We start from the raw sequence: 10994 nt of genomic DNA, 5'->3' as shown, positions 1-10994 counted from the left end.
TGGGGGAGGCTGGGGGAGGCTGGGGGAGGCTGGGGGGGAGCAGGTCATCAGGCACTCTTCAATGTCTAGGCTTGTTTGTGGCTACTTACTCTCTACAATAGTACCTGTGTGAGTGTGTAAGACAGTGTGTGCAGTGTGCATGTAAACACTGCGAGACAGCATGTACACATGTGAGTGGGTATGTATGTATAAGAGGGTATAAGGACACAGCAATGTGTATGTGATGAGGCATAGGAGAGTCTCTTGTGTGCTGTGAGTGTACAGATGTGTGCATGTACAAGTCTAGGTGTGAGTGTGTTTACAGGTATACTACCAAGGACCCATTCTATTGTATTCCTGGTGTTTCTGAGAGATTGTTGGAGGGAAGTCTGCTGTCTGCTGAGAGGGTCTGGGGACTGCTTCCCCAACAGGCAATAGAGCTGAGTCTTAGACCACTAATGTCTTAGAATGGACAGAGATCAAAAGCAAAAAAAAAAAAAAAAAAAAAAAAAAAAAAAAAAAAAAAATCAAACAGATGAGTTGAGTTGGGCTGGCAGAGAGGGTGCTGTAAAAACAAACTATGGTTCCTGACATCCTGTTACGTACTGTTGCTACAATTTCTTTTCAACCGGTTGTTCAAGCAAAGCTTGCTAAAAAGACGGTGTGAGAAGCCTCGTTTGAGAGTCCAGCTGTTGATTTTTATGTCTATGTGTCTGTGTGGGTGTGAAAGTAGAAAGGGGGGCCTTAAGAGAGGAAAACAGAGATTTCAAGGAAGTGAAGGATAATGAATAATAATTCATGTGATGTGAAGTTAGAAAGGGAATGACTGGGAGTGGGAAGGTGGGGAGCAACGGGGGAGGGAGCCAGAGCAGTGGGAGAGGATCAACCAGAAATATGCATGAAAACGCTATTACTTTGTATGCTAATTAAAAAAAAAAAAAAGAAAGTCTTCAGTTGCCTGTTCCCTGGACTTGTTGCAGGCCATCCCAGGTGTCTAGAGAGGAGACCGGTCCATGAAGAGGGATTACTTAGACCTTGCAGACCTTGATCAGAAGGCCCTGGGCATTGTAGATCACAAAAGTCGAAGGGGAAAACACAAGAACCAAAATGGAGATTACTCCAGCACACCTCACATCCATGAAACTGGGGACAGCCAGATCACACACACATGAGGCGGTGGCTCTGAGGGAACCCATGCTACTGAGCCCATTGAAAACCAAGCCTCATAACACTTGTGTTTCCTCCCCTCTGTGGATACTCTGTGGATTTTCACATTTGAAAGATCTGTGTAAGTGTGAGCACACACATGTACTTGTATGTCTCTCTTTTTGTTAGATGGGCAGAAGACATTGGTCAGGAGTGTCCATGAAACCAGGGGCCAATCCCAAACATATTGGCCCCCTCACCCCACCCCCCCCCCAGAGGTTACTTACTAGGTTGGCATTTAAAGGAGACCAGGAGGTATTTACTGCTTCCTGGGCAAAGGTCAGGTCCAAAGACTCGGCTATTGACCAGGAGGTGGCAGGCCCGCTGGTTCTGGCACTCGTCCAGCACCTTCTGGAAGGAGGGGTAGAAAAGGATAGGCTTGTAAACTGCACAGGTGTCTGCTGGACCCCAAACCTGGCTCGCTTTGGGCCCTGAGGGAGTGAGGCTTCCCCGCCTGGCCTGACTCTTGAATGGAAGCACATGAGGTTGGGGGTGGAGCATCTCCCTGCAACATCCAGACGGAAGGACTTGGTCCGTAGAACCAGGCCCATGGGAGAGCCATCCCCAGCCAGCCACAGTAGGCAACATGACCGACTCAAAAGTGCTGTCCTTCAGAGGATCCGGGGCACATGAGTGTGATCAATCACATTTGACTGTTCAGCAGGAGGGCAATTCAAGCTGAGTGAGCTGAGTGAGCCATTATGCCATTCTGATCATACCTCCTTACTGTTAGAATGGCCACACACAGGCCCTAGGAACTTCCAAATATCCAAATTTGTTCCACCAAACAAAGTAAAGTTGATTCCCACCTTTAATGAACTCAAGGGCAGTAGCCTGTGACCTTGCTGCTGAATGATTTCTTTAGTGGAATACTCAGTCAAAAAGTTTCTCCCTCAACCCCTCTGGAAGCTTATGGAAAACCCTACATTGTTCATGGAAAGATCCATGACTTCCTGCTGCTCCTCTGGGCTCTGGCCCTGCCCAGAATAAACTCAGGTCCTAGCCTTGGTTCTGATGAAAGAGAGACCAAGTACAGAAAGGGAGCAGTTCTTAAGAATCTACGCATCCTTTAGGACTTAATTCCATGCAGATTTTTGAGCTTTCTGGAGCTTACCGAGTTCTTATAAACAGCTCAAGGAACACCTATTTCTATGAAGGATGTTGGTCCTGCCATGTCACCTACCTTACTAACCTCAGGGGCCCAGGGGATATGGATCTGTCAATCAGAAAGAACTCCCAGAGGGGACCCTTTATCCCCCTGGGAGGCACAGTTCTCAGGTGATGGCACATACTGGCATGGCTAATGGTCTTAGTGAACTACACAGCCTTTGGGTATTTCCGTAGGTTCTTGCATCACATCCTCGGAGCAGGCTCTGAGGGAGACTATGCTCACACTACATCACCAACTGCGAAATGCAGACAGGCGCCATGGTGGCTACCTTGGCATATGTCAACCTGTCCCTATTTTAAACACCTCTGCCCCTCAGGACACTAGCTGACTCAGTATAGTGTGAAGCCTCAGGGAGAAGGAACTTGCTGAGCTGTGCAGGGCCCCTTGCTGGCAGACTAAGCCTCTGATTGTGTTCACAGATGCTAACAAGCCAGCCTAAATGGACTTCCTCTTCCCTCAGGGCATAGGGCTGGAGCAAGGATGCTGGGTGCCAGCAGTTCACACTTTCAACCACTGGGTACTTCTGTGTTCCTGGTGTTAGCCAGCTCTCCACCAAGCACCTTGGAGGACAGCAGAGGGCCTGGCCACCCGGCTTGGGTGAGGAGGGAGGGGAACAAGGGCAGGACTGTGGTTCTTGGAAGGGAGGCCAAGGGACGGACTAGGGCAGGGTGGGGCACTCAAAGACACTACGCTTGACTTGCAAAGAAACATGTAGTCGCTCATCACCGTACAGAAACCATGTCAAGGGACTTGTCAGCCAGACACAGTCTTTTCTGTTGTTTACCAATCACACACCCAGATGCTATGTTTTTTGGATTGAATACATGGTATGAAAAATAGAAGAATTTTTGTGTCATCTAATATTTTTGCTTCTTCTCTGTGGGCATTAGAAAAATTATAAGGAAGTCTCCTTAGACCTTCTGGTAAATTTACCTTCATCCACATATTCTATGCTGACTATAATCAAGCTGACTTCTAACACCATTTGTTGCAAAGAACTTGAGAGGCATTAAAATCATCCCAGGACAGTGACTTAGTAATCTTAGCCAGGTAGTTGAGGTGACAGGTTATAAATTGCTTGGATAAAGTTGGCCTTAGTGACACAGGCCTGTAATCCCAGCTTTCATATGAAAACAGCAGAATGGAGATCCATGGCCTACCTGGGCTACAGAGCAAGTTCAGAGCTAGCTGGGCAACTTAGCAAGACACTGTCTCAAATATGAAAAGGTGGGGGACAGTGCTGAAACTATAGCTTGCCTAAGGCTACATAGTGCTTGTCCAGTGTGCAAGAGATCCTAGGTTCAGCCAATTCCCAGTACTGAAAAAAGTCACATGGATAAGCCACAAGTGGGCTAATTCCACCAGTGAAATGGTTTGAATTCTATATGTACCAACTTTTCCTCAAATACATCCAAGGAGGAAGGGAAGAGAATAGATGGGGAAGAAGAAGGAGAAGGAGAAGGAGGAGGAGGAGGAGGAGAAGGAGGAGGAGAAAGAGGAGGAGGAAGAGGAGGAGGAGAAGGAGGAGAAGGAGAAGAAGAAGAAGAAGAAGAAGAAGAAGAAGAAGAAGAAGAAGAAGAAGAAGAAGAAGAAGAAGAAGAAGAAGAAGAAGAAGAAGAAGAAGAAGTAAAAAAAAGTTGAGGTTGTTAATGTTGTTGTTTTCCCTGGCACTGTTCAAAAGAAAAACAAATTCAGCCAAGACCATTAAGAATAGTCTCCAGAGCTGGCGAGATGGCTCAGCAGGTAAGAGCACTGACTGCTCTTCCGAAGGACCTGAGTTCAAATCCCAGCAAGCACATGGTGGCTCACAACCATCTGTAATGAGATCTGATGCCCTCTCCTGGAGTGTCTTAAGAGAGCTGTTGTGTACTTGCATATAATAAAGAATAGTCTCCAAATGAGAATAGCATGGTTGCCTACAGGTAGAGAAGCAAACCATGAGACACAAGAGACAACTACTAATATGTCTCTTGGGCCATTCTTTAGGAAGTTCATGAGCTCCAATTCTGATATCAGAAAGACACATGGGGTTTCCACCTTTCCCACTGGGGCAATTATCAGTGTTGTGGGCATGGAGGTTGAAGCCTAACATGGCTGTTTTGCTTCACTATAGTAAAATGTGTGCTTGTGACCAACTTCATATTGAACGTGTGCTTAGGGAATGCTTTATCACATAGAAATTCCATTTGTATTCTATGACAAAGATTCATTTTGAGAAGCAAGTTGTATCTCACCTGTAAAGATGAATGATGTATAGGAATTGGGGTTTTCACTTTGTGATTTTGCTTTGAATAAACTATAAAATCACATATATATGAATGTAGGGGGAAGAAGGGGGAGAAAGAGAGGGACAGAGATAGAGGAAAGGGAGTGAACAAACTATTTCATGATCTTAGAACATCCACAAAACGCAATACCTGCAAAGTGGTGGATGCCACACAGGTCAGGTTGTCTTCCCTCTGGGAGGTGGACTCCTGGGAACTACACATTTGGTAATCTTGCCCATAAAATGCCGACTGGACACTTATTGTTGAATGCCGAGGGCACTGTAGATTCAAATAGTCCCCATCACAGGCATAGGCGGTGTGGTTTTGCAGGAGTTTGGTTAAGTAACCTGGAAAATATTCAGCTGGGTTACAGGAGCCCCAGGAAGCCCCCTTCCCTGTTCCTGCATAGATTTCAGAACAAGGAGATGCTAGTGTCCCTGAGGCAGGGGCTGCTGGGCTAAGAAGGTGTGGGTGTATATTGCTTCTGCAGAAGATCTGGGGTTGGTGGCCAAAGGAGGCCATGGGGAGGGGGCTGTAGGGTCAGATGCTGGCTTTCCTGCATGGGCCAGGTACCTTGGCCTGTGATGGCCTGGTGCAAGGCTTGGAGGGCTCCATTCCCTTCAAGGAGCACACTAAGAGATTGGGCATGAGCCCAGGGAATCTAGAAGAGCCTATAAAGCAATAAAGTAGTGGGTGTCCCTGGGCGTGTGGACAACCGTCCAGAAGAAGACTTGAGTTTTCTAACCTCTAGGCCTTCCTGGAGCAAGGGGATGCCATTAAACTTCAGGAAACCACTCCTGGGCCTGTCTCACCCCAGAGAGGAAAGCTGGGGAGGGTAGCCTGCATAGGGTAAGGCCTGCCAGTAAGAAGTTCGGGGGGGGGGGTGATGGGGTGATGGGAAATACAGTGGAGCTTTGTTGAGGACTGAAAAATGTATCTCCGTATTCCTAATGTAACCCAGAATGTGACTTTATTTGAAAACAGGAATGCAGTTATAAGTAGTTAAAAGGAGGGCATACCGAGCTCAGAGGAAACCTTAATGTCATAGTGAGTGTCCCCATCAGGAGACAGAGAGAGAGAGAGAGAGAGAGAGAGAGAGAGAGAGAGAGAGAGAGAGCAGAAGAAAATGCTGTGAAGAGCCAAGTAATGGCTGATGGATGTATACAAGCCAAGGGCAGCCAAGGATGGATAGCCATCAGAAGAAACTGAGGTGCATGGCTCTGCCCACGCCTTGATTTCGGACCTTTGGGGCTACAGGAATGGGGATTCTGAGCTATACAGCCACCCAATCTGGAAACTGTTCCAGCAGCCACAGGAAGGAAAGTATGCTCTGCATGCCTGTCTCCCAGATGACTTCTCAAGCAGTGGGAAGAGGAGACAGGCTGGGCCTGGGCTCTGAAAAGCTCTGGAGACCAACAACCTGGCATGTCTGGAGCTTGGGGTTGGTTCTCAGAAATGAGGAAGTAAGTTCTGGCCAGAGTGTGGATCTCCCTTCCTCCTTCTCACATCTCATGAGGTCAACAGCGAGGCTCCTGGGAGTAGAGCCAGGGACTTTCTGCTGAGGTGTGTGTGGGACCTGCTGGGCAGATTGACAGGGAAGCTTTATGGAAGGGAGGGCTGTTCTTGAAGTCTCTGATTCCCACACAGCTGACCTGGGTCTATGTGGTCTCATTCAGGTTTCAAAATCTTTCAGATGTATAATTCCTGATTAAAAGTACCTAGGATTCCTGGATGCTAACATGCAGTCTGGCCAGGGTCATTCTCTTCATACACTAGTGTTCTGAAGAAGATTGCAAGTACCCACTAGAAAGCTTACCCTAGTCATTGTGTTCCCTTCCTCCTCTTCTTCCTCCTCCTCCTCCTCCTCCTCCTCCTCCTCTTCCTCCTCCTCTTCCTCTTCCTCCTCCTCCTCCTCTTCCTCCTCTTCCTCCTCCTCCTCTCCCTCTTCCTCCTCTTCCTCCTCTTCTTCCTCTTCCTCCTCTTCCTCCTCCTCTTTCTCCTCTTCCTCCTCCTCCTCCTCGTCCTCCTCCTCTTTTCTTCCTCCTCTTCTTCCTCCTCCTCCTCCTCCTCCTCTTCCTCTTCCTCCTCCTCCTCCTCTGGAAGGCTACCTTCCTCCTCCTCCTCCTCTGGAAGGCTACCTTCCTCAGAAAAGCAATGTCTAATAGGAACAGCAAAAGGAAATCAGGCATGAGTTTGAGTCTGATTCTTGCTTTTCTACCACCAGCCTTCAGCTTCACAGGCTGTGGGTCAGTGTCTCTTTGCAAAGCATGCAGGAAGGAGCTTTTGACCTAGTGACAAGCACCAGTTCAGGGTTTCTTTATGGGTTTCAACACCCTGTGAGGCACTCTGCCTGCAGGAAATCAGGGTGGTTACTTTGGAAGGGCCAGCATTTATTCTGAAATGTGCTAGGCAGGGACCCCTCCACTTGATCCCTTTGGACATCTCCTTAAAACTTCCTGTCCATCAGCCCCCATCCCCAGAACCCTGCTGAGTGGCCAGCTGACTGCAACTTCAAAGTAATTCTCAGAGAGTGATATTGGCTTAAGGCTTATTGTTTATGCAAAAGATGGTTTGCTACTCTGATAGTTACAGGACAGGACAAGGGTCTAAGGATGGTGGAGTCTTGAAACAGAAGAGCTCTGGGTTCTGGATGCCTGTACAGAAGTGTTCTGTAATAGTTGATCTCGATGCTAGTTGAGATCTTCCAAAGGGTTATTTGTGAGGTTTCCAGAAAGGTTTAGCTAAGGAGGGAAGACCCACCCTAAATGCAGATCGCACCATCCCATGGCCTGGGTCCCATACTGAAAAGTAGATATGGGGAGATGGCTCAGTGATTATGAGCCCTGGCTGTGCCATCTCGAGGATCAGAGTACAGAATCCAGCACCCATGTAATGAGCTGGAAATTCTGTGCATGCTTGTAACCTCAGCTCATAGTAGAGCAGAGCCCAGAGGATCCCTGGCGCTTGCTGACTTCCAGGGTAACTGAAAAAATGTAGCCCTGTGTCCCCTACCTCAGAGTGGTAAGTAGAGAGTGGCAGAGAGGGCACCTGCTGCCCTCTTCCATGGGGCTCCATGTACACACATAGATTTATGCATCAATGCATACATGTACATTGACTTACACAGAAACAGACTCCCCGCCCCAAAAGACAGAAACAAAAAAGAAAACAACAGCAACAATTAAAAAAAAAAAAACCCAGCAGAGAAAGAAATTTTTAAATGAAAGAAAAGGAGAAAGCAAGATGGGCCTCCAGTACTTCTGTGTCATCCTCCTGATAGGCCTCTCCTGCCATAGTGGACTCTACCCTCAAACCCTGAGCCAAGAGAAACCCTTCATCCTGGCATTGCTCCTCCTTGGGTCGTTGACCACAGCAATGAGGAAAGGCACAAGTACAAACTGCTTGCTGCACAGATGGTCACAGGAGCAACAGGGCACTCCTGGCCATGTTGGATGAGCACCTCTCCTCACTCTATGAACCATGTTCTCTTCCCATGAAACTGAGCTTGACCTCTGTGGGACCATTTCCATCAAAACGCACATGTATATGCTGCACCCAAACCACTTGCTCTGTTCCACATTTTTATCCTGGGAGTGCTCAGAATGAACTAATGCAAGATCATCCAGGCCCTCTTACTCTTAGTTCCAAAGAGGACCCTTGGGCAGTAAAGCCTGCATGATAGTTAGCCCATTTCCTGTTTCAAAACTGGCTCCATGGACTTGGTTTTAAAACCAAGGACTAGAGACGTAGGGTATAAAGCCTTAGGTTTGTCTTTGAAAATGAGTCATCAAACCACACACACACACATACGCACGCACACGCACATACACACACACAAAGACACAGGGCTACCTTACCTTAAATCCTTATCACCAAATGAAAGAAACTAGCCTGAAAAGCAACATACTATATGTCATGCAATCATAATTACATGATGTTCTAGGAAAGACTAAAGTGTGAATACAGGTTAAAGATCAGCACTGACAGGAGTTAAAGGAAAGGAGGAGGGGACAGGGCACAGTGAACACCCAGGGCTGTAGAACTACTACCTGATGGTAGATGTCTGTCACTCGCACTGGCCCAAACTCTTATGTACACCACTGAAGGTGAATGTGACAGACTATGGACACTGTGTGATCCCACCTGTGGCCTTGGCACTAAAGAGGCAGAAGCAGGAGCGTCAAGAATTCAAGGCCAGCCTGCACTATATAGTATCTGTGATAGCTTAACATAGTTATTATTGATCCACAAGAGTTGTTATTAGGAGGGAAGCAGGAGGGCAGGGCAACAGTGGGAGCAGACGCTAAGACAGTGGGTCTAGTAATGAGGACATATAGTCATTGGCCCAAGGGTGTCGGTGGTCTTAAGAAACTGAAAAAGCTAGAGAAAAAGATCCCAAAGGCTTCAGAATGGAGCCACTTCCACATAGGATGTTTTTTCCTCTAGAACTACACATCTGTGTTCTGTGCAGGCGCATGAACACATGTTCATGCAGGTCAGAGAGCAACCTCTGATGGCTCCTCTTGAGTGTTGTCTACCTTTCTCACTGAGAGCAGGTCCCTCATTGCCCAGAACTTTACAAGTAGGCAACTAGTCAGACTGCCAGACAATCTGGCTGCCTCTACCTCTCCATCACCGGAATACAAGAGGTTCTACCATCCCTCTCTTCCTCCATGCCTGCTCAGGAATCAAGCCAGCACTTTACAGCTGAGGTCCCAGTAGCCACTCTGTGCTGTTTTGAGACTATGTTTGTGGCTATTTGGTTTCTTCAGTGACTGTCGGAATGACCTGGTGTACAAGAGAGATTCAGAGTTGTAAGTTTAAGAATGGTTATTAGGGGGGCTGGCGTGATGGCTCAGTGGGTAAGAGCACTGACTGCTCTTCCGAAGGTCCTGAGTTCAGATCCCAGAAACCACATGGTGGCTCACAACCATCCGTAATAAGATCGGACGCCCTCTTCTGATGTGTCTGAAGACAGCTACAGTAAATTACGACAGAGTGAGCAGGGCGGAGAGAGTGGGGCTGGAGCGAGCGGGCCACAAGATGGCTCACGGCCATCTGCACAGCTACAGTGTACTCATACACATAAAATAAATAAATAAATCTTTTTTAAAAAAAGAATGGTTATTAGGCAAAGATTTTAAAAATAACTATGTTTGGATTAAAGTGAGGAAAACCTTGGATGTATATATTTGTATATGTCAATATATATCAAATGAGTTCTAGATCCTGTGCAAATTATGCTTTTTACTGTGAGCTATGGCCAATAAATTTGAAAGTGAATATTGACAAGAAACTGCTTGGAATGAGAGATCATGGGTCCCAGTATAAATACAGCAAAGGAGATGAGTGTGGGAGGAACCGAGGCCCAGGGAAAATGAGGTCATGCGAGAGGGGTCAAAAGCTCAGAGGGTAAGCACACCTTTGAGCCAAACGACCTTTGAGGGCAGAGCAATAGGATGCCCCAGAGGAAACAAGAAGGTGGCTCAGTGTGTACGTGTGCTTTTGCCACCAAGCCTGACAACCTGAGTTCAATCTCTGGGACCCACAAGGTGGAAAGAGAGAATGAATCCCACAACTTGACCTCTGACCTTCACAACAAATGCCATAGCAAGAATGTATATACACACACACACACAACCATATACACATCACACATATACACATAGGCGTACATATACCATACACAATCACACACACACATACATATACACACATATACCATATACACCACATACATACACACACCACACACAATTGCACACACACACACCACATTACCACACACAATCTCACACACACACACACACACACCACACACTACACACAACACATACCTACCTACACACACACACACTAAATAAATAAATGTAATAATAATAGAAAAAGAAATATGGAGCAGTCTAGAAGAACAACTGAAAGTGGAGAAGTTTCTATATAATAAATGGGGATCCCCTCAGGATCAAGTGCACCTCAAAAGAGAGAGGAGCAGAGCAGCCTACTGCCAGGGTTGTCCAAGTGTGTCCTGTTCTCTGGGGTGGGGAAGAGCCACTCTCATCAGTGTGCTGTTCAGTAAACACACTTGGCTTCCCCACACCTTGCTTTCTCCACTGCTTCAAAAGACAACACTTATCTAGAGACAGCTACCAGTGCTGCCTCTGGCTTATACTAAATGAGCCAATGCTTGATATTGTCATAGTCCCTGCCAGGGGTTTTACAATCTAACTCTGCTTATCATTTTAAGATAAGATTGAGCCCCGCAGTGGTGGTGCACTCCCAGCACTTGTGAGGCAGAGGCAGGTAGATTTCTGAGTTCAAGGCCAGCCTGGTCTACAGAGAGTTCCAGGACAGCCAGGGCTATACAGAGAAAC

General features: G+C 47.0%; 1 protein-coding gene across 3 annotated transcripts in view; it reads right to left on the bottom strand.

The window, feature by feature from the left end:
- Positions 1–10994, bottom strand: part of Eva1c (eva-1 homolog C) — an 84111-nt gene that overhangs the window by 36993 nt on the left and 36124 nt on the right. For 2 of the 3 annotated variants that reach the window (XM_031364365.1, XM_031364366.1), the window contains exons 2-3: positions 4774–4970; positions 1413–1536 (exon numbers count right to left, since the gene is read on the bottom strand). The exons of the other annotated variant lie outside the window; for it this stretch is intronic. In XM_031364365.1, the coding sequence (XP_031220225.1) occupies positions 1413–1536; positions 4774–4970 (321 nt within the window). The remainder of the gene's footprint in view (positions 1–1412; positions 1537–4773; positions 4971–10994) is intronic. 3 annotated transcript variants of the gene reach the window in all.

Source organism: Mastomys coucha, unplaced genomic scaffold, assembly GCF_008632895.1.
Source record: "Mastomys coucha isolate ucsf_1 unplaced genomic scaffold, UCSF_Mcou_1 pScaffold12, whole genome shotgun sequence".
Lineage (NCBI taxonomy): Eukaryota > Metazoa > Chordata > Mammalia > Rodentia > Muridae > Mastomys > Mastomys coucha.
This window is presented reverse-complemented; position numbering and strand designations above follow the sequence as displayed.